The 23,873-nt window shown below is 47.3% G+C and overlaps 1 protein-coding gene and 1 long non-coding RNA gene across 13 annotated transcripts in view; one reads left to right on the plus strand and one right to left on the minus strand.

Annotated features, from left to right (window-relative positions):
* The window catches only part of NFIC (nuclear factor I C), a 165,440-nt gene extending 157,934 nt beyond the window's left edge, over positions 1 to 7,506 (minus strand). For 9 of the 12 annotated variants that reach the window (XR_011965477.1, XM_072601061.1, XM_072601054.1 and 6 more), the window contains exon 1: positions 224 to 1,603. Coding sequence is in view for 11 of the 12 variants with exons in the window: in XM_072601061.1 (XP_072457162.1) it covers positions 224 to 253 (30 nt within the window). In the remaining variant the exon portion in view is untranslated. Of the gene's footprint in view, positions 1 to 223; positions 1,604 to 6,749 lie in introns of those variants that run through there. The other 3 variants (XM_072601059.1, XM_072601057.1, XM_072601063.1) reach the window with 2 other exon arrangements.
* Positions 4,023 to 7,233, plus strand: LOC140499532 (uncharacterized). The gene is made up of 2 exons (XR_011965478.1): positions 4,023 to 4,434; positions 6,701 to 7,233. It is a non-coding gene; the product is annotated as an uncharacterized lncRNA (long non-coding RNA).
* Positions 7,507 to 23,873: the final 16,367 nt, after the last annotated feature.

The raw sequence follows: 23,873 nt of genomic DNA on the forward strand, positions 1-23,873 counted from the left end.
CCCACATTTAACCTGGCCCCGGAAAATCGAGGCCCTAGGGTGGGGGTGGGGGGGCGGGGAGCTGGCAGCCGTGGCCCCGGCAGCCGCAGGAGACGACGAAATCCCGCCTTTTTGTGTGTGTGTGTGTGTGTTTTTCTCGCCCCTTCTCCCTGCAACTGGAAAACTATTTTTGCAGGGACGAGGTAGAGGAAGGGGGAGGGGGCCCGAGTCGGGACTGCCTTACCTGGGTCAGGCACAGCGGGGACGAATACATGCCGAGCGGGCCTGGGAGGCTCCCGGGTTCGCAGGGGAGAAAACACGGCGGCTCCAAAGTTACTGAGTCATATGTTCACCCCCCACCCCCCAGCCCGCCGCGGTCTCGCTGCCCGTCTCTGTCCTTCTCCGGGTCTCTGGGTCTCTTCTCTCTTTGTCTCTCCCCTCTCCTGTCTCTGTCTCTCCTCTGTCTCCCTCTCCTCTCTGTCTCTCCTTCTCCTCCACCTCTCTCTCTCTCTCTCTCTCTCTCTCTCTCTCTCTCTCTCTCTCTCTCTCTCTCTCTCTCTCTCTCTCTCTCTCTCTCTCTCTCTCTCTCCCTCCCTCCCTCCCTCTCTCCCTCTCCCTCTCTCTCCCTCTTTCTTGGCTCAGGATCTCGGAAATCTCAGTCCTCCCTCCCTCCCCCCAATTTTTTTTAAACACGAACCACCCACTTTCCAACATCCAACTTTCAAAGAAACGCGGAAAAAGCCGAGAGAGCCTGAGAGGAGGAAACCGTAACTTGCCTCCCCCCACCCCAACCTCCACTCCCCTCCCTGGACTAAGGAACGACGCTTAATAATAATTAGTAGTAATTATTATTAATGGTGGAGCAGGAATAAGAGACCTTGGATAGGGTCAGCTGCGGGGAGGGAAGGAAGACTATAAAGGGGTCCAATCTAAGGGGGAAAACCAAACCTTAACAATTCAGTTAACACCCCCTCCCCAAGCAGGTGTGGAGGTTTGAAAGGTTGCTTTAAATAAAGGAGGGGCAGTGTTGTCCCCCCCTTCCCCCAGCTTTTTGCTCTCTGCTAAGGGAGCGAGCCGGGGTTGGAATAATTGGAGACTGGGAGGGGGAAGTGCCGCAAAAAAAAAAAAGAATATTAAAATAAAAGGCTAGAAAACTCTGAAACCCTATTGAAAACTGTGGATAGCGCAAGACTTGTGGACTCAGGGCACCCTCTTTCCTCAGGAGAGGTTCCCACATCTCTGGCCCATGAATGAAAAGCCAATTGCTCCAGAGATATGAAGCCCCTACCCCACTCCAGCTTTAGAGATTGCAGTTTCCCAGAGTCCCACAGCAAGGTTTGAGGGACTGGATGGGGGTGGGGGGGGAATAATTGAAGGGCATCTCTGAGTCAGGGAATGCCCAGCACACCTGCCCCTTCACCCCAGTCAACGGTTCATTTCTTCCACCCCTCTCCCCCAGCCAAAACTCCACACCTGTGGCTAACTGGGACAGAAACATGGGGTTGAGAAATGGGAGATTTGGTTCTCTCAGACCTGGGATGGGCAGGAACACAGCTCTTCTCAAATGTCTAGCTTCAGCAAAGTTGGCCTCTCTCCTAGCTCTCACAGGCAAACAGGGTATACACACACATAAACATATATGTGTGTATACATGAATGTATACTTAACAATCTATATCACTTTGACTTCAGGACACGGAGGCAGTGGAGGGGTATTGGTGTATCCATTTGATCAATGGGGAAACGGAGGGCTTAGAGGTTATAGGTGACTTGGTTAAGGTCCCAAGCTGGTGACAGTCAGGAACCAAACCCCCATTTTCTGACCTCAAGTATAGTGCTTTTCCAGGATAACACACAGGTTCCAGCTCAGGAAAATTAGAAATCCACAACTGTTTATTAAGTGACTATTATGTGAAAAGGGGCGGGAGGGGGGAGAGGGATACAAATTTAGATAAGATTTAGTTTGGGCTCTCAGATCCCTAGTCTACACAGCTCCCTCCCCTGGAGCAACTGTCTTCACAAAGATTGGAAGCTAAACTCCAGCAGAAGGACTAAACACTACCATGGAAATAAATTCACAGACACAGTCACATGTACAGATGTCATATATATTCATACAAGCAGTGCATCATGCACATATACCCAGACACATATGTGAACAATCAACATGCAAATTGTCTGTTTATTCCTATTCATATACAAACACACACACCATCATAATTACAGTACCTTACATTCTATACTTACATGTCCCATGGGCAACTCAAACTCACTATATTCCAAACCAAACTTGATATCTTCCCCTCAATCTTACTCGTCCTGACTTTTCATAGAATTCCAAAGGATTTTACCATATTTAAAATTGATAGGGACCTTAGAGATCATCTAAGTCAACCCCCTTATTTTTCAAATGAGGCTCGGAGATTTGCCTTAAGGCCATATAAGGAGCAGAGGGATTCGAACCCAGGTATTGGGGTTCCACTAGTTAGATCTCTGATTATGGATGCATTCATGGATGGCAGTCCCTAAGGACTGAAATGTGATTCCTTCTCAAAATTTAGTCAATTACCAAGCCCTAGACATTCTACTTCACCCAAATAATTCACAACCTGTCCTCTGCACTCATGCCAGAACCCCAGAATCGACTGCTCTTTCTCAGAAGAATATTGTGAGCCTCAAATGAGATAGAGCCTAAAAATCTTTGAAAACTTCAAAATAGTAGATCTCTACAAATTATTAGTATTATTATAGGCCTCATTCATGCTTACCTGGACTATTGCAATATTCCCCTAACTAGCCTGCCCGACGCCGGCTCTCCTCCAATACTCCTCCCCTCCCCCCAGTCATCTTCCCAAAGCCAAGTTTTGATCATATTCCTCCCCTGCTTTGACACTATCAATGGCTCCTAGTTCCCTACAGGTTAAAGTCCAAATTCTACAGCTTGGAGGTTGAGGCCCACCATAGGTTCATGCCAGCCTACCATCTTTATCTCCTCTGGCGGTGTACTCTCCATTTTGGTCAAACTAGACTCCTCCCCATTCTCCCAATCTAGCCGACTTCTCTGCCTTCCCTCATACCACAGCCTTAGCTCCACCTGTTGAAAAATTCCCATCCTTCATATAAAGCTCAAATGTCACCACCTCCAGGCAGTGTTCTTTGATTGCCTCCCCTCCATCAGTACCTCCCATTGTTACCATCACATTTTGCCTTGTAGTATAATTATATGTGAATAATTTATTTTCTCTGTTGGACCCTGAGCCCTCCTTAAGTGACTATTTCTTCTTCTACTACTTCTTCCTTAAATCATCAGTTTATAGTGGACGAATAAAAAATGGTTGTTGAATGAGCAAACAACAATAGAGGCTTGACAAAACACTTCCCTCATTGCAAAGTCCTAAAAAGGTAGATAACCTAAATACTCTCATTCCCCTTTTCCACTGAGGAAATCTAAATCAGAAATGCGAATTGGCATCCCAAAGTTACACAGCTATAGTTTAACCCTGTGATGATTCGACACTTTTGGAAAGTAGAGAAACAAAGGTTCGTCCAGAGAAATTCCCTAATTTGCAGCAGTCAAGTAGCCTGGAATCCGACTGGAACCCAGGACTTCTAATTCCACTGCCAGAGTGGGAGACAGCTAAACTGACTGGCCTCGGTACTACTCTCTAGCCCACTGCATCCACCTTTAGTCCACTAAACAGAAAGTGAGGGCCCAGAGGGGTCGGTTTTACTCCAGCAGCTTTAGGCGACCCCAGCGAGCAACATGTTGTCCACAACACCCCACTAGCCTTTTGTACTTTTAGGCACACATGAGCACAACCTATTGAGCACACATGTACATGTGCATGTATACATATACGTATGTATGTACGTATATGTATATATACATCAGCAAACGTCCCAGCCCCCAGGCGGAATTCACACTATGTCGAACAATCCATTCGGAACTGCTTCACATCAAAGTGAACCCCCTCCCTTCCCAGGTAGCCAGGGAACCTGTGTCCTTGGTGTCTGCAGTAGGTATGTGGCGGGGGTCTATTTCTATCTCTGTCTTGGAATATTTTCCCCTGCTTTCTCTCCACTTCGGGTAGATGATGAGGCTTTTGAAAAACTTTCCTGACCTGTCCTTGGCCTGGCCTTCCCGAATGAGAGGGCAGAGGAAACAGTCAAAACCCAAATGGCCTTTGGTGTTTGGGTATATGTGCGGTGTTCGTGTGTATGTATATATGCGTACATGCGTGTATTTATATATTTAGAGGAGTACATTAAAAAAGCGTGACCAAGGGGCAGAGATTTGGAGATTTTACCTGGAGGTGAGAAAGCAACCCCTTTCTGCCCCAATTGTCCGCAAAACTAGAAACAGAAATGCGGCTGGGTCAACATCTGGGTCTGGGTCCAGCGCAGAGAGGCGGGGGCAGGGGAAGGAGTCGGGACTGAGGCAAGGGCAGAGGCTAAGGTAAGGGTCTGGCCAGAGGCTGGGACTGGTGAAGGGGTGAAGCAGGGACTGGGGCAAAGGATGAATCAGAGGCTGAAGCTGGGGGAAACGGCAGGGGCTGGGAGGTGGTTGAAGGGTGGATCAGAGGCTAGGGCTGGGAATGAGCCGAGGGCTCATTCTGGGGCAGGGACTGGCTGCCAGTTATAGACCGGCCAGTCGCGCCGACAGAATGCTCTGGGGGAACCCCGAACGGTGGGCTCTGGTCACCTCTCCCCCACTCTCCTCGCCCGCCCTCTGCGGAATCCAGTCGCAGTCCGCAGATGTAAACACCTTAGGCCCCTGCATGCGTGAGGCAGCGAGGGAACTCAGAGCAGCTCCTGAAGGCTGATTGGCGCTGGCAGCAGGCACACGGGTTCGCTGCTAGCCCAAGGCCAGCTTTCCTTACACGTGGGCATCCCAGGCCTCAGGATACGAACCCCAGGCGCTAACAGAATACATGTCCCCCTCATGCTGGTCCAGGTCGTGGCCCAAGCGCTTATATCACCCCCATGCCTAGAGGAACGGCGCTGCTGTCTGGTCCCCTTTCTCCCCCGGGAGAAAGAACTGTCTCATCCTTCTCTTTCCATACTCCAAAACCGTAGTGAGCGGGGACCCACCATTGCTCACCCCGAGACGTAGGACCACGGCCTACCGAGATTGTAGAAGTCGAGGAAGGCAAAGGAGGAGGAGGAGGAAAGGGGGGGGGGGGTGAGAAGAAAGGAGAAGGGACGAGCGGTGACGGAACGAAAGAAGGGAGAACGAGAAAAGAGGCAAAGTAGAGAGAGGACATGAGAGAGGGGAAGGAGAGAAGCTGGGGAAATAGTGAAGAGAAGAGAAAAGAGAGAAAAGAGATTGGAGGAGAGGAAAGAGGAGATGAGAAAGTAAAGAGGAAAGGGAGAAAAGTGGAAAGGAAGGAGAAAGGGGGAAAACTGCAGAAGAGAAAGAGAAAAGAGAGGGCAGTGAGGAAGAGGAGAAATGGAAACAGGAGAGGGAGGAAAGAAAGAAGAGGAAGAATGAAAGAAGAAAAGAAGGGATGGAAAGTTGAATGGGAATTGAGGGGTGGGGTGGGGGGCGGTGATGGGATGCACTGGGATTCCAGGCTGGGGAGAGGGAAGATGAGAGGGACAGGTGGGGCCCCGGAGCCCCCTTCCACTCAAAAGACCCTCGTCTATTCCGAGTTCCTCGAGGAGGAAGCCCCCAGACCCAGACAGAGGCAAAGGGCTACCCCTCAAGTTGCAGAGTCTGAATGAACTTTGCTGAAGATGGGGCTCCCTGGAACTCTGGGGAGTCCACGCTGGCCCGGGGGGACAGACTGGAGGCGGGGCAGTTTGCTTTTCCCCTCCCCCTGCCGGGCCAGGCTCGGGGCCGCGCGTGGGGAGGAGAGAGAGGAGAAGGGAGGGGAGGAGAGGGGAGGGCAGGGGAGGAGCAGCTCGGCGAGCTGGCGTCTGCGGATGGAGCGTGGAGCGCCCTCCCGGGCCTGGGGGGGGGGGGGGGGGAAGAACGCCCCGGGGAGGCCACGGGGGGAGAGGGGTAGGCCGGGGGGGCCCCAGGGGCAGGGGGCACCCCGGCTCTGGTAGCTGGAGGCCCCGCATGCCCCGGACGCGCTTCCCCCTCCCCTCTCCCTCCCCTTGCTTTCCTTTCAAGTTCAAGTCGGTTCGGGGCTGCGGTCCTTCTCCGCCCCCTTCCACAGCGGCCATTTTCCGCTACATCCACCCTCTCCTGCCTGCGGTGTGGGCTTGGGGGGCTGCGGCGGCTACCCCCGCCCAGCTCCCCTCCTCTCTCCTCCTCTCTCCTCCCCTCCCCTGCCTCTCCTCTTCCTTGCAGCCAGCTCCCGAGGCTGACCTCCCCTCCCCCTCTCCCGCGGCCCGCGCCCCCGGCGCTTGGGTGAAGCCCCCTCCCCCTCCCCTTGGATGGAGCGGTCCCCGGCATCTTCTTGGGGGGAACCCCTTGCCCCAGCCCCTGCCCTGTCCTGCTCTGCCCCCGGCCCATGCACCAAATGTAACTCCGACACACCGCCACCGCCCTGAATCTTCCCTTCTCCGTGATGGGGGGGGCAGCGGGGAGACGGCGGGGGGAGGGTACCGGTGGACGCCCCCTATCCGACCCCCTGCCTTGGCCCGTTCTACCCCCAGGCGGACGCAGGGGAGCCCCTCCCTAGACCTCTGACGCCCCCCCACAGTCCCCAAACATCGGACACCCCCCCCCCGACATTCTACCCCCTCCCTCAGACAATCAAACTTTTGATCAGAGCTAGGGAAAAAAAAGTCCGGCGAAAACGAAAGTGTCGTGAAACCTACCATAGTCCCCGGATCCGGCCGGCGCCGAGCAAGTAGCAGTCCCGGCAAAGGGGGGGGAGGAGGGGGGAGAGAAACTCCACGCCCCCCCTCCGGAAAACAGAACACCCAACACCCCCCAACGGAGGGACCTCCCCTCGGCCCTCCCCCCGCCCTCCTCCCCCCCCCAATTCCGTGTCCCCGGGGTTGGAGTTGCTAGCTCAGTGTTTAATCATCTCGGGCGATTTCCTTCTAGGACCCGGGCTGCTGTGTGAGCCGATCCACCTTCGCGATTTTACAAAAAAAAAAAAGATGAAAAAAAAAGCAGCGGCGAAGAGAGAGAGAGACAGAAACCATGAGAGAGACCTGTGTAGAACTAGAGACAGGGAGAGCCGGAGGTGAGGAGAGAGAGGCTCAGCATGGAAGAGAAAGGGGGCAGAGGGGGCACATGGGTGTGCAGACTCGGGAGAGGAGAGGCAGGCGGGCAAGTGAGAGAATAACAGGGAAAGAAGCCGGGGTCCGAGGGGGGCATAGAGAGAAAGGAAAGGGAGACAGAGAGGACGGGAGGAGACGAGAAAGAACCTGGCCGAGGGACGAGGTGAGTGACAGACGGGGCAGAAAGAGGAGAGAGGAAGGGACAGAGCAGGCGAGAGAGGAGACGGAAGGGACGGGGAGGAGAGGGAGAGCTCGGGCAGGTGCAAGGGAGGGAGAGAGCCGAGGAGGCGCAGGTGGACGGGTCCGAGAGGGCCCGGGGCTTCTCCTCCTGAGCGCGGGGTCCGGGATGAATAAGAGATAACGCTTCGAGTGTGGGACGGAGGGGAGGGGAGGCAGATAGAAATAACGACGAGTTATTATTATTGTTGCATTAACAGTACTAATAATAATAACCACCAATGATATAATACCACTAGCGAAGGTGTGGGAGGAGGCTCAGAGCAGCGCCGGGGCCTGCGCCCCCAGATCTCCGGGCCTGCGCCTCCCTCGGGCCCGCCAGAGTGCGGAGACGGGCCCAGCTCGCTCCTGGGCTGCGGGGTCTCGGCTTTCCTGGCCCGGGGAAAGGCCGGAGAGCCGCGGGCGGCCCGCGCCGAGCCGGTCCGCTCGGGCTCGGGAGCCGCGGGCCGGCCCCCTGGCTCGCGCAGCCCCTCCCCTTCCTCGGCTCTCTCCTCCCTCGGCCACCGCCCCTTCCTCTCTCCCTGTGCCCGGTGCTTCGGTCCCTCTTCGGGCTCTGTGTGTGTGCAAGGACGTGTGTATGCGAGGGGAAGGGGATCCGGTCTGAACGGCGTATCGGCCTCTCCCCTTCCCCATCCCTCTTCTGCTGGGAGGACTAGAGGGGCTGGGGCTGGGCCTGGGGCAGGGCCAGGACTCGAGCCGGGGTCGGTAGGTCTGTCGGGATCTAGAGAATCCAAGGCTCTGACTGCCGGGAAAGAGGACTGTGCGGAGGTTCGTGGCCGGGGCAAAGTCCGCTACAGCTGTGACCTCCCGGGATTGAAGGGGTAGAGGGGAGGAGGGGGAGGATGACGGAGGGGGCATCCTTCCCCCCCCCCCCCAAGTCACCAGGGGAAATGGGAAGTTGGTGAGGGGCTAGAGGGGCTAGAGCAGATGTCGCGGTGTCTGAAACGTGGGGACGAAGGGAGGGGAGGCAGGGGCATTCCTGGAGCATCCTTTCCCGGGTGCTTGGCCCTTTAAATTGGAGACCGAGTCAGGATGTCAGGGACGGAGAAAGAGGGGAGCCAGAGGGACCCCACAAGCCCTCTGGGGTCGGGGGAAGAAAGAAGGGAAAGAGGTAGCATCGGTTACCTGTTGGGGGTTTCTGGTTTTAGGGAAGGGGAGATGTGAGGACTGTGAGAGATCACCTGCTTGTCTGGGTCGTTTTACTCTCCCCTGCGTGTGTGTGTAGCTCTTCTCATTGGTATATGTGTCTGGTTAGTTGTGTGTGTTTGTATGTTTATATATTATGATCGATTGGTCTTGTTTGTCTGTGTGCCAATGTGTTTATGGCTATGCCTCGCCTGTTTGTCTTTCTGTGTTTGTATTAGTGTCTGTGTGATCATCTGCATGCCTAGATGTATTGTGATGTAGATAACCATGAGTTAACTGGTGTCTGCCTGTTTACATATATCTAATTCCTACATTCCTCCTCCCCCCTCATACAGGGCAAACCCTAGTCCACTCTCTGCTTTCCCTGCTTGCGCTCCTGCTTTTCTGGCTTTAAGACTTGGTGCAGTTGCATCCTTGATAAATTCTGATGGGGCTTTCTTCATCTTTACCCAATAAAGGGTTAACTAAGGGGAAGACATAGAGATCCCTCTCCCCCCTCCATTTTGCAGGCTCATCCCTAATTCTCTGATCTCTAATCTCTCTATATCTACTGAATCCAGCCCTGATCCATCCTCTAAAAAGGCTCCCTTTGGAAGAAAGGTGGAGAATGGCCCTGTCCCAGAAATATAAGGACTGAGGTCAAGTGGGACACTAGATATGGGATATTATATGAACCTTAGAAGAACTTTGGAGATGGTCTCTTCAGTCTTTTCATTTTAAAGATGAGGAAGCAGAGGACCATCAGGTTGGATAGCAAAATATAGTAGCTTTTGAAGCTGAGAGGAATAGGGATGGGGACCCCAACCTGGTCAGGGTTAGGGAAAGGGGATTGGACAATGACAAGGGGGGATATGGAGAAAGGCAAATGAGTTAAGGATAGTACGAGATCGTTGGATATAAGGTATGGAGGGACCTTAGAGATTATCTAGGCTTTCCCATGTCATTTTACACCTCCCCTCATTTTACAGATGTTCATAGTGAACAAAACCTACAAGACTAACCAAATTAGGAACAACCAAGAACCTTCTGGTATTGCCTGCTTTTTCTAGGTACTCTTCACTTAGCCCTCTGGCCCTCAACTTTCTATAGACTTCAGGATTTCTTAACCTATTTTGTGTCTTAACCTATTTTCCCCCATTAGTAATCTGGGAAAGCACCTTCTCAGAATAATGTGGTTTAAAAAAATCATAATGGAAGGAAATGCTAGATTTTAGTTAGACGTTAGTGAAAACAAAAGATATAATTTTTCCCATCTAAGTTCATGGACCCTCTGATTTCTATCCACAGAAGCTCCTTCCTCCTCTCCCCAAAGGTTAAGAACCCCTGGTATAGTTGGTGGACAATAATCATTGAGTCATTTCAGTCATGACCCCATTTGGGGTTTTATTGGCAAAGGTATGAAGTGGTTTGCCATTTCCTTCTCCAGCTCATTTTACAGATAAGGAAACTGATGAGACAGGCTTAAGTTAAGTGACTGACCTAGGGTCACATAACTAGTGTCTGAAGCAGGGTTTGGACTCAGATTGCCCTGACTCAGTCAAGAGCTCTTAGCTGTTATACCCAAGAGTGCAGCCTAGAACAGAAAGTGATTTTCCTTTCTCTCCTTCCACCCTGTCTCCAAAGCCTAAGAGACCCAGCCAGTACCCAGGAGACCCCAACTTCGGGGCCTCAGAAGAGATTCTGGAAGGATACTCAGACCTGCTCATCTTGCCTGGAAAGAAGGCAGGAGGGCAGGAGGTCACAGGTGATTATTAAGAGTCCCTCCAGACCATTCACAGATACTAAAAGCTAGCAGCATAGGCCATGACATACAGAATCTCCTCCTCCTGTTTCTTGGATCTGTGCAGCCCTCTGTCTGTCTTCTCTGACTCTAGCTTGACTTCTCCTTCAGTCTCTCTCTTCTTTCTTTGCCTCCCTCATTTCTCACTTTATTTATTTTACCACCCCTTTTCCTCACTTTCTGCTGTTCCTAGCCTACTTGTCAAAGCTAGGTGGTGAATTGGATACAGTAGTGGACTTGGAGTTAGGAAAGCCTAAGTTTCAATCCAGTTTCAAACATTTAGTAGCTGTGTGACCCTGGGCAAGTCACTTAACCTCTCAGTGTCAGTATCTTCATCTGTAAAATGGAGATGATAACACCAACCTTACTCACAGAGCTGTTGTAAGGTTCAAATAAGTTAACACAGGAAAAGACCTTGCAAACCTTAATGACCTCTATAAATGCTAGCTTATAGCCTGGCATCCCTTTGATTTTCACCTCTTTTTAGGGGGTGCACTCAGTGTCTCAGACAAACCCTTCTCTCTCCTCAGATGCTCATGATCTTTCGATTCTTGTTTCACCCGGTACCTACAAGCTGTATTCTCCTCCCCCAACAAATTGCAAACTCCTTGAAGTCAGCCACAGTTTTATGTCCTCAGTCCTAGCACAAAGCTTTGTATGTAGTATTTCTTTAATGAATGCTGAATTTATTTGCCTTTGTTGAATGAATACTTTTAGTAGCCCCCAAATCCTGCTCCTTGGTTGGAGTGTGCGTGTGTGTGTGCCAGGAAACAGTCTTGCCTGGGAGCAAAAAATACAGTCTCTTCCCCTATCCCCAGTTTAGCTCCTGATGTAGTTACCAGCACCGACAAAGTTATAATCAAAGAATCCCTCACAGATTTGGGTTCCTTTAACGTTTTCACATCACTTTCCTATTTATTATTGCTTTTGATCCACAAGACAGACCTATGAGGGAAGCAGGACAGGGATAATCAGTCTCATTTTACAGATTAGGAAACTGAGTCCTAGAGGCGAAGAACTGACTTGCCCAAGGTTACATAGTGCCACTGGCAGAAAAGGGTCCCCTGTCTACTCTGCTATCAGAGTGAGTTCCACTGTATTACTTTGCCTTCTGTACCTAGCTGTTCTAGGCAGGTCTACACTGGTTCACTTGTATGGAAAACTTAGGCTAAAGATTCTGTTTTGCCCAGGGAAAGAGTGTTGGTTTCCACCCCAAACATGAACAGAAGAGTTTATATGGCACCCAGAAATAGAGGTAATATTTGGATACTTTTAGGGATTATCAGTGTAGTTATTCTCTCCATCACTGTAGATTACTGTCTTCTCATCCTGTGCCCTTTGTGGGCAATAGCCAAGTTAATCTGAGTAGTAAAAATGTCCATTGGGTGTCATTTAGAAGTCCCCATCTCAGTCCCGATTCTAAGGGGGAATCAGGTCATTCAACATTATCTGGATAATTTTGATGGTGTGGACCTGACCTCCTAGGGATTTAGAGCCCTAGGGAAAGTGCAGAAACTGGAGAAAGGGCAGAGAGGAGAGTGGGCAGTGACTGCCTGATGCTTAGTATCTGACTCACTTTCCTGTTCCATAAATACAAGCATGATTCAGTTCCTTGGGGCTGGTCAGTTAGCTAGAATCCTTGGGGATCCCCCAGTACCCTCTTCCCACCAGCATTCAGCAGTGCCTAATTGTTGCCAAGGGGTGGGTGGGCATTTAAAGGACTAGGAAGAGGTCAGGCAGTTTGCTACAAGTCAAATCAGGCCATCAGAATTCCTCAGGGTCCTGTGTTCATCTTAATATATAACTGTTTATGAACTCAGGTATGAAATTGTTTGTACGTGTGTCCATATGTGTGTGTATCTGTCTGTATTTTTTCAGGCCTGCATGTGTATGTCTATGCTTGAGTGTGCTTGGTGTCATTTTATGGATGCATGTCGGTTGCCCAAGGCAAAACCTTCCGTTTGTTAAGAGGGCCAACAAGGGACTGGGGCTTTGTGGGAGATGAGACATGAGATCTTTTCCTGGCCTTGTCTGGGATGTACCTAGGGAATTGGGAGATGTGTATTTACAGAGGGTAGGAAACAACCCTGAAGGTCATGGGACATATGCCAGGAAGACCCTGCCTGGGGAAAACCAGAATCTGAGCCCCTGGATCCATAGGTACATTTTCAGTTCACAACCTCCAAGTCACTCTTGAATTTCCCCTCCTCGACTGGTTATACCAACACAGCATCTCTCTCACCTGCCCCTCTCCTTTCACTTACAATACAATCATCTTAGCTCAGTCCCTTGGCATCTCTCGCCTGAACTTTGCAGTGATTTCCTGAATGGTCTTGCTGCCCCAGGTCCTCCCTTTTCTAATCTATCTTCCCCATAGCTGCCAAAGGGATTTTCCTAAAGCACAGGTCTGACCATGCCACTCTCCAACTCCCAAAGCTCCGGTGACTCTCTATTATTTATACGATAAAATACAAACTCTTCTGCCTGCACTTTAAAGCTCTTCCCAACTTGGCTCCAGCCTACCTTTCTGGGTTCAGTCCATATTTCTGCTCTTCACCCATTCCTATTCCAGATGATTACTGGTACCTCTACATAATATCCACCTGCTGTTTCCATGCCTTTGCCTAAGCTGTTCCCCATGCCTGGAATGCCCTCCCTTCTCATCTTACTTCCTCTTCTTGGGAACTTTTCAGGGTCTACCCAGCAGCTAATGACTCTCTCCCCCCATCCCAATTACTTTGTGCTTACATTGTATATATTTTATGTATTTATGTGTACATTTCCCTCCCAATAAAATGAAAGTTTTTGGAAGGTGAGGACAGTTTCATTTTTGTCATTGTGTTCTCAGCACCAAGAAGAGTACTGGGCATACTAGCGGTGCTTAATAAATGCTTGCTGATTGATTGTCTCATATTTCTCCCCACTGGTGGCTCTGTCCTGGACCCTCTTCTCTCTATATATTCTTTCACTTATTGATCTCATTAGCTTCTATGGATTCAATTATCATCTCTACGCTAATGATTCTAAAATATATTCTTTCAGTCATGTTCAACTCTTTGTGACCCCATTTGGGGTTTTCTTGGCAGAGATACTGGAGCACTTTGCCATTTCCTTTTCCAGCTCATTTTACAGATGAGGAAACTGAGGCAAACAGGTTGAAATGACTTGCCCAGGGTCACACAGCTAGAAAATGACTGAGGCCAGATTTGAAATCAGGAAGAGGACTCTTCCTGGTTCCAAGCCCAGTGCTCTATCCACTGTACCACCTAGCTGCCCCAAATATGTTTAACCAGCCCTAAACTCCCTGTTTGCCTTGAGAGCAGAGATTATCTTTTGTCTTTCTTTGCATACCCGTATCTTACCTAGTACCTGGCATACAGTAACCACTTAATAAATGTTTATTGATTCACTCACTGGTGGCCCACACAGGACTAAATCACCAGAGCCAGAACCAGACCCATGCTGACCTCCTATACCCCAGGGAAAAAACAACAGGGTACAATGCAAAGGATTATGGAATAGGAATCTGGCTGGCTCTGCCACTGATTCTAAGTCTGTCCCTACCCTTCCCTGAGCCTCATAAAATGAGTGGGTAGGGGGCTGCTTGGTGTCTTTAAGCTTTGACTTTCCTTGATTTTGTGAGTATCCCTGGATTTGAGGCTGAGGCGAAGAATTCTTTGATTACCCTAAGTTATTTGGGTTGGTCGTACAAAAAGAAAACTCTGAACAGATAGACAGGGGCAGCCTTGGCATGGAGTACCTGATCTCGAGTAGCTTCCTTGATGCTGTTTGGAAGAATGCCTACCATCTCCCCTCTACCTCCAAGCCAATTCCCATTCCTTCTTCCCCAAGGCCTCCCCCACAGTCATTAGTGTGCTCCTTCCCTCCCTCTCTCTAAGTTCCTCCAGCCCTGACTGGACTGATCCGAAAGTTTTGTGTTATTCTCTGATTATTTCCTAGGTGAGAGGCTTGCTTCTCTAGCCCCTGGACTGGACTCCAAGGCTGAGCCCACACTGAAGTGGGCTTACTAAAGACTTATTGACCAACTGAGTTTCCATTTAAAGGGTAGTGGGGGAGAGACAAGAAAAATGGAAGACTGGAATGACTGTTCCCAGTGAGCACAGGCCCCATTCATAGGTTAGCAGGGGAATGAGGTACATGCGTAATAGCTACAATACAAAATAAAATTTGATACGTGCGTAAGAAAGGTGCAAACCAGTTACTGTGTGATATTGGAGAAATGAGAGATTTTTACTGACTGGGGAGTGGGAACGGAGATCAAGGAAGTTGTCCTGGAGTAGATGGCATTTGAATGAGACCTTAAAGGATGAATATAGTACCTAAAGGTGGACATGGAAGTGGAGGAGTGAGTTTCAGATATAGAGACCAAAAACATAAGCCAAGGCCTAGAGTCAGGACAACTTGGTGTAGAGCCATGTTTGGTCCTAAGGAACAGGCTTAGACTACCTTTTCTGTTCTATTTCTCAGACTAACCCATTAGGGCAGGAGAGGGGAAGGAGCCCCAGTCCACTTGTCATATAGGGACAAGATGTCACTGAATCATGCCAAAGTGAATTGAGTGGTGGGAGAAGGGGTGGGGTCCAGAAGGTACAGGTCCGTGGCTAAGTATCATCACATGCCCTCTCCCCAACAAAAACCCAACCAAATTCACCCTGTTCCCCTGTAGAACTAAACATTAAAATCATGTGTTACATCTATACCAAAGACATCCCTCATTCATTCTATTCTCTGATGTTCACAACATTCCCCAGGATGTGGATAGGGATTAGTTTCAGCATTTGACAGATGGGGAAACTGACATCCAAGAGGGAGGGACTCAATTAAGATCTACTTTCCAGAATCCCTGAATCCTGGTCCAGGTTTTTCCCCAATGTACCTGCTATAAACTCTAGGTCCTTTACCCACTCTTGAAGATAAACCACAACATTTACTAGCCTACAGCTCAGTGTGATTTTTTTTTAACCACACAATTACAAGTCAGAGTTTCAAAAGGCAGAGATGAAAGAAGATTCTGGCAAAAGATATTCTTGTACTAAGGAATGTCTTGGGCAAAGGCTAGGAATGATAGAGGAACAGGGAGTTATCTAGTTAGGCTGGAAGAGAGCCATGTAGAGGAGCAGGCGGTAGATAAGGTTGGAGAGAAAGACCAAGGCCAGTCAATGGAGGTCCTCTAATGTCAGGCCATGCAGCTTTTCCCCTTTCTTCTGTTTTCTCTTCCCTTCATTTCTCTGGCCTTGGTTTTATTTTATTTTTGCAAAATGGTGGTGTTAATATTACTTAAATCTCCCCTACCTCTCCCCATAATTTCTATCCTGATTCAGATTCCATTTACTAGAAAGGAGTTTGTGAGTTTTACAGTATGAGAGGGTCCTGGCTCTGGATCCAGGTCTGGGCCAGGACTGGAGGCCTACCATTCCCCATCACTTCATCATTGCCAAGAGCTCTCTCCTGCTTTTAATTCTGAGGGAAAAACCTCTCCCTGATCGTGGGGGAAGGAATGCTCAGTGGCTGTCAGCCCAGACCCTCCCTTTTCCCCCAGCCCAGCTTTGCCAAGGGGATAGTAAAGGTCACTATATAAACTAAACCCAGAGCCAGAATGAGAAGGAGAGGAGGACCCCGTTCAGAGCCAAGACACTTCTGGCCACCACAGCTTTTGTGCCTTTATGTTCTCTGTTTCTCATCCCTGAAGGTACACTTCAGAAAGCAGGTGGGGAATCCTGGACCCCTCCACTGAGCAGTCCCCACCCCCACCTCACCATCTGTTCATAATTGAATAGGCTGGAGCTCCCCAGGCTTAATTTGCAAATGATCTTAGAATTAACGGGAAGAGCCCATCCTCCTCCTCTTGAAAAAAAAAAAAAAAGGATCTGGGCTTCCCAGAGAGTGGGGGTGAAGTACTAACCCATCAGAATTTTCTGTACCCACGTGGCAGAGTGGAAAAAGTGAAATCTCAGAGTTGGCAGAGACTTCAGAGTCCAACCTGCATCAGAGCAAGAATCTTCGTGAGGACACACGGTATGATGATTGGTCATCTAGAGTCTGCCTGCAGACCTCCGGGAAGGAGGAACCCACTGCCTCCAGAGGCTGCCCATTCCGCATGGGAGATTTTTAATGGTGAGAAAGTTCCCTCAAGCCTGGAGTCAGCCTCTGCAATGTCCTCCCATTGCTTCATGTTCTGCCCAGGGGGCCAAGCAGCCCAAGTCTAATTCCTCTTCCATCTGACAGTCTTTCAGATGCTTAAAGACGTAGCTCTCATGTCTCAACTAACTTCTTTTTTTCTGGGATAAACATTCCCGGATTCACATATGGTCGTGGGCTTCTCATTACCCTCTTTTGGACATTCTCCAACTTATAATGGCCTTCCTAAAATGCCACAATTGAACACAATACTTAATATGTAGTCTGACCAGGAAGACAGCAGGATATAATCTCCCCAGTCCTGGGCATGATTCCTTTCTAAATGCTGTGCCGATTACATTAACTCTTCTGATTGCTCCATCACAGTGTTGAATTATACTCTTAATTACTACTGATACTATGGTCCACTGAGGCCTCCTGATTCTTTTCAGCCAAACTGCTATTTAACTGTGACTCCCCTATCTTTTCCTTGTAAAGCTGATTTTCTGAACAAGAAATATTACTTTTCATCTATCCCTGTTACATTTCATCTTATTAGATACAGTCCAAAGTTCTAGTCTGTTGGGATCTTTTTGGCTTCTGACTAGGTTTGAAGTCAACTGACCTATGTTGGCATTCTGGCACTGATCATGGATGGGTGCATAGTAATAATAGTTAGCATTTTTATACTGTTTTAAGTTTTGCAAAATGCTTTCCATATTATCTCATTTGATCCTCATAATATCCCTGGGAAGTAGGGGCTATTATTATCTTCATTCTTTTTTGTGTGTGTGTGGGGGCAGTTAGATGGAACAGTGGATAGAGTGCTGGATTTGGAATCAGGAACATCAGTCTTCCTGAATTCAAATCTAACCTCACACACTTACTAACTATATGGCCTTGGGCAAATCACTTAACCCTGTTCCTCTCAGTTCTCTTATCTGTAAAATGAACCAGAGAAGGAAATGACAAACCATTTCAAGAAATGAAAACCCTAAACGGGACATGAAGAATTGGAGACAACTCAACAACAAAAATGATCTCCATTTTACAGATGAGGAAACTGAGGCAGAGAAATTAAATGATTTGGCCAGGATCACACAGCTGGTATCTGAGAAAAAGGGTTTGAGCTCAGGTCTTCCTTGTGCCAAGTCCAGCTTCTTTGAGAATGGTTTCTTCATCTCTAAAATAGGAGCAATAGTATATGAATTAACTACCCCCCCTTGTTGGGAGGACAGACGTTTTGTAAGCCTTAATGGGCTATAGACTTAGTATTATTGTTATTTTCATCTCCTGGGAAGACAAAGTTAGGATCTGGGATAGCCGTATAGGTACTTCCTATAATCAATTGCTGGTGCTAAATCTAATTACTACTGACAAAGTGTCATAAACAGAGGACTCCCAAACCTTTTCTTTAAACACTAAGATCTGCTCCCTCCTCCTCGCTCCCCTTCATTTCCTTTTATGAGAGAGAAAAATGACTCTGGAAAGAAGAGAAATTCAAGTGGGGAGCATGATTAAAAATGATCTAACTGGAAGTTACCTTTCTCTTAAGACCCATATAAATCTTACCATTTAACATCTTCCTCTGGGGTTTGCTAGTTACTATGAAACCAACCCTGATGCCTGTTTTGGTGGGGAGGTAAAAGGGGTGAAGTGGGATGTCCAGTTGAAAACCATTTCTAATTATTGGAATTCCAAGTCAGGAAACACAAGAGAGATGACTGGGGATTCCCAAAGGAATATTAAGCTTCATCTTTCTTTCTCCTAAACTTTTGAGAATCCTAGGATCTCAGATTTGGAAGAGACTCCAGAAGGCATCTGCCTCCAAGTAATTTTCACCCACTAGTCTAATTCTGTCTTCTGATGTCAAGAGGAACTGGTTTATCCCTCCTTCCTCATGAGAGCTTCTCAGATATTAAAATCAGTCAGTCAACCCTTTTCTCTACACTTCTACCACCAAGATTTCTTTTTTCTCCAAGCCAAGCTTTCCTCATTCCTTCACCCAGTCTTCATGTCCTGATTTTAAGTCTTCCTATATTGCTCTCTCCTTTTCCTGTGAGTTGTCACATTTTTCCCTGAAAGATTAAATCCATCTTTTGGGAAACCCATTTCTCTCTCTCTTTCTTTTCATTCTTTTATACCTTTCTCCCTCCTTCTTTTCCTTTCTTCCTTCTCCTTCCCTTCTTTCCTTTCCTCCCCCCTTTCTTCTTTCCTTTCCTCCCTCTCTCCCCCTTCCTTTTCTCCTTTCCCTTCCTTTCCTCCTTTCTTCCCTACCTTCCTTCCTTCTTCCCTCCCTCCTTCCCTCTTTTCCTCCTTTCCTTTCTTCCTTCTTAATTTCCATTTTTCTGCCTTTCCTCCCTCCCTCTTTTCCTTCCTTCCTTCTTTCCTTCCTTCCTTCCTTTCTCATAAACAATTATTCTACTTGTATCTAGAACTGCTGGTGAGGAAATTCCATCTACCAATACAAGTGAAGAATGACTTGCCCAGGATCACACAGTCGGTATAGGTCAAAGAAAGGACTTGAACTCAGATTTTCTTGAGTCCAGAGTCAGCTAGCTACCTACTATTCCATGAAGTCACTTTGGGATCCTTAACATCATCAGTCTAGTCCTTGAAGATCATTCATTGAATGAAAAACCTGTGAGGTAGGTAGTACAATCATTATCCTTACTTTTTAAATATAACCTGAGATTTCATTGGCATAGAAAAATCCTAGTGGTGAAATTCCTTCTACTAATGCAGACTGGCACCTACTCTTAAATTTAGAGTCTTAGAAAGTTTTCTGCAGCAATGAGAGGTTAGGTGACTTGTCCAAAGTCATATGGTCATTGTGCACCAGAGGCAATATCTGAACTCAGACTCTGAGGCCAGCCTCTTCATCAACTACAGTATGTTATTCCCCTCCACTTAAACTCAGGTCCCCTGCCTCCAAATACAGATCTCTTAGTCTAAGTGTGGTAGTGTGTGTGTGTGTGTGTGTGTGTGTATGTGTGTGTGTGTGTTGGAGAAATCTAGACAGGGAACTCAGAAAAGTATCTACAGACCTTTGTAGACAGCCAGGTCTCCTTGAATTCAAAACTGGCCTCAGACATTTCTAGCTGTGTGACCCTGGGCAAGTCACTTAACCCTATTTGCTTCAGTTTCTTCATTTATAAAATGAGCTGGAGAAGAGAATGGTAGACCCAGTCCAGTACCTTTGCCAAGAAAACCCCAAACAGTGTCACAAAGAGTCAGACGTGACTGAAACAACTGAACACCAATAATGTGCCAAGGGTCTCCCCAAGAGGGATTAACAATGAACAGAATTTATGTCAGATAAAGCGTAGCTATGTATTTCCTCCACAACATAAGAAATGCTTAACACACCAGATTCATAGGTGCAAATGAACAGATACTTAAAACATACGCCAACTTGATGCTGGGCTATGGGGTGGGTGATCTTGCCCTCTGTTAGGCAGCCTGCTTGGTCTTCACTGTGATTCCTAGTCAAGAATTGACTTTTTGTGTGTGTCCCAGAACTCTTTGGCTGTCAATGTGGCCAGAATATTATTTTTAAATGAATAAAATAAAATAAGAACATAATAGGATCACCAAGGAAACCAATTGGATCAAAATTCAGTTATCAAAATATGTTTAAAAAAAAAGTTCACAGAAGCTTGCTGAAGAACCCTTTTCCTAGTGCCAGTATAACAGTAGGAGCTTGTGGCCTCTGACTCCAGTCCCAGCCCAAGGCAGGATGAAACAGTCCTGCAGGTCACCTTAGTCACCAGTGAAGATGGGGAGAAGCAATTCAGTTCCAGAAACATTAATTATGGTGGGACATCCCTCCTTACCTCAGTCATCTGAGGGAAACTGAGGAAACCAGAATTATTCCATAGTAATAATTCATTAATTATTACTAATTAATTAATACTTCAACTCTCCCTCCATGTTGGTGGCTCCCATCTCTAGCTCTATCCTCTCCCCTGACCTCCAGACTCACAGCTCATCTGCACTGAGTGTTCCTCTGTTACCTCAAGTTCATCATGTACAGATCTGACTTCATCTCCCCTCCCTTCCATCCCAGTCTAGCCTTTTCCCTTAATTGGGGGCAGAACTGTTGGAAAGTGGAAGCACCATCACCACCCTCCCTTTCCTTAGACCACACCAGACCTCCTTGGAGTGATTTACTCTTTTCTCTCTCTCTCTCTCTCTCTCTCTCTCTCTCTCTCTCTCTCAATCCACATTTGCCAAGTCCCGACAGTCATACTTTCTTAATATTTCTTCCATCTGCCTCCTTCTCTCCACTCTTACTACCACAAGCCTAATTTAGGCCTATATCACTTCTCTCTTAGAATATTACAGCGGTTTCCCAACTGGTATCCCTATTTCCTGTCCCTTTTCTTTCCATTCCATGCTTTACATGGTTCCCAAAATAGTCGTCCAGTGAACCTTGTGTAACCATATCACTCCCACTTCAAAGACTCCCAGTGGATTCCTATTACCTGTCATTTAAGGCCCTTTGGAATCTAGTTCTACCCTATTTTACCTTATTTGCTCTAGCCTTATCTTACAGAACTCCCTTCCCATATTCCCTGTGCCAGATCCCTATGAATCTTCTCCAATCTCTTTTCATTCATGAAGCTCATTCTCACGTCTGCCTCCTGAAATCTTTCTTCTTTAAGGCTTAGTTCAGATATCCCCTTGTGCATGAAGTCATTCTCAATTCTCTTACCTGAAAGAGATCTCCTCTTCTAATTTTTCATAGCAATTTAGACCTCAATTCTACTTTTCTTTTATTTTCTTCTGCATCATAGTTATTTGTGCACATCATTAGATAAAAAGCTCCCTGAGGGCAAGTACTATGTCTTTTCTTATTTCTTCATCTTCCTAGTGCTGAGCACAGCCCCACCCAGAGCAAATGCTTCATGAACCACTACAAAATTGAATGAATGATCCCTTCAATTTCCAAAAGTCTTTTCCTTTCATTCTCTGTTCATTCTCATGAGATCTCTATGAGGGCAGCAGGTATGACTATTATTGTAATATTATATTATTGTTATTATCTATTTTACATATGAGGAAGTCCAGAGAAAGGAAGGGACCGACCAGTTTTGACTCCCCTGGGGGGCAAACCCGTGCAAAGCTCTTTCCATTACGTCGTTTTCAAGTTCCTTCATCATTTACTGGTTGTGTTACCTGGGGGCAAGTCTCTTTTTTCTGGGCCTCATCTTGACCATGTTTGAAATGAGAGCACTTCATTAGATAGGTTCTAAGGGCCTTTTCAACTCCTATTTTCTTTTATTCCATAAATCAAAATCGATTCCTCTCCTCCTCCTCCTCTTTCCTTTCCCTCAAGGCTGTCCTTCCACTGACTTCTTTCCCCATAAGAGAGCCCTAGAAGACTGATTTGAATTAGGTGAGTATGTGGATTAGGGGTTCTGCACCTTTTTTGTATAGGATCCCTTTAGCAGGCTGGTGACACCTATAGGTGCCCTTGCACACTGATGTTTTGAAATACATAGGATTACAAAGGAAACCAGTTTACTGAAATACAGTTATCTCTATGTATTTATACAAAATGATAACTAGATAGAAATTACAATTCATATATTATATATTTATTTTAAAAATAGTTTTTTTAAAAAAAAAAACAAGTTCATGGACTCCAGATTAAGAGGAGCGGAGAGGAAAGTCCTCATATCCCTGGTGAACTCCTCTGTCAGGCCCTAACCTCTCTCTCAAGCATCATCTTTACAGATTTTCTTACAGGTTCTCTGCCTCTGTCAAGCCCAGATCTTTCTGGTCTCCTTTCCTCCCTCCCCTTCCCTCTGTGACATGTGGGCTTGCCTATGTGCACACACACATACATACACACACATATTCACTCCTATCTCCAGCTTCACCCTTTTCCACATCTGCCCAGCCTTCACCCATTCTTTATTTCGGGAAGACTAGGTGAAGACAAGGCAATGGGGGTTAAGTGACTTGCCCAAGGTCACAGAGCTAGTAAGTGCCAAATGTCTGAGGCCAGATTTGAACTCAGGTCCTCCTAACTCCAGGGCTGGTGCTCTATTCACTGAGCCACCTAGCTGTCCCTCTACCCATCCTTAAAAGCCCTTAGGGTTTCGAAATTCCTCCTGGACTCAGCACCATTTCTTTGGGAGTCTCCTTTCAACCTTGGCCCTAATGGATCCATGAGCATGGGTCTTGTGTCTGTGCCCAGCCTGGGAGCTCTCCCAATACAGAGCATACTATAGGTGCTCAGTTAATACTGTTGGATTAAACTCAAGAGTCTGGGAGTCAGGAGTTCTGGATTCTAGGCCTGGTTCTGCCACTGACATGATATGCAATCTTAGGCAAATTCCTTTTCTCTCCCTGGGATTCATTTTCCTCCTTTGTAAAATAAAAGGATCAAACTAGGTGCTTTTTTGAGGTACCTCCTAGCTCTGACATGTCATTTTGTTAGGTAAGGCAACTAGGTGGTACAGTGGATGGAGCATTAGGCCTGGAGCCAGGAAGAGTTCAAATCCAGCCTCAGACACCTACTAGCTGTGTAACCCTGGGCAAGTCATTTAACCTCAGTTTCCTTATCCATAAAATGCAGATAATAATAGCACCTATCTCCTAGGGTTGTTGTGAGGATCAAATGAGATAATGACTGTAGGATGGTATCTGGCACATAGTAGGCACAATATAAATGTTAATTATATTATTATTTTGTGTTTGGATATTCTACATCCAGTTCTGAAATTCTTATGCTGTCAGACATCTCTCCTTTTTAGCTGTAACATTCTTTGTTCTAAAGTTTCTTCCAGCTTGGGCATTCTATGTTCTGTGTTCTAGATCCCACCTTCCAGTTCTTATAATCTGCGTTCTATATTTGAAAGTCTCTTCAGTGCTTATGGTCTGTCTTCTATCTTCCATACCCTTTTAGCTCTGGCATTCTATATGTTCTTTCCCCTTCCTCTGACATTCTAGGTTCTAAAGTCCCTTCTTGCGTGGACAGTCTGTTTTTTTGTTCTCAAATTCAATTCCAGCTTTGACGTTCCACGTTCCCGGATCCTTTCCAACTCTGACATTCTGACAGCCTCTGGGAGCAACATTCTCAGATGACACTCAAAATTCCAAGGGTCCTCTCAGTTCTGGTAGCCAAAGTTTTGGGCTCTAAGATTTCCAGTTCTAGTTCTGATACTCTATGCTCTAGATCCTAACATCTCTTCTAACTCTGATGTACTATGTGCTTGGGTTCTAAGGGTCCTTCCAGGTTTGACTTTCTCTGGTTTTATGATTTACAGATTGTAATTTTCATCAGTGAAAAGTCATAATTCTCATTAACATCCCCCCTGGGTCCCTGAGGAGCCAATTAAATCGTTTGTTTTACTGTTTTACTCCCAGGACCTAACGACCCAATGTTTACCTCTGGGGCC

This window comes from Notamacropus eugenii, chromosome 4 (assembly GCF_028372415.1).
Source record: "Notamacropus eugenii isolate mMacEug1 chromosome 4, mMacEug1.pri_v2, whole genome shotgun sequence".
In the NCBI taxonomy this organism is placed as follows: Eukaryota; Metazoa; Chordata; class Mammalia; order Diprotodontia; family Macropodidae; genus Notamacropus; species Notamacropus eugenii.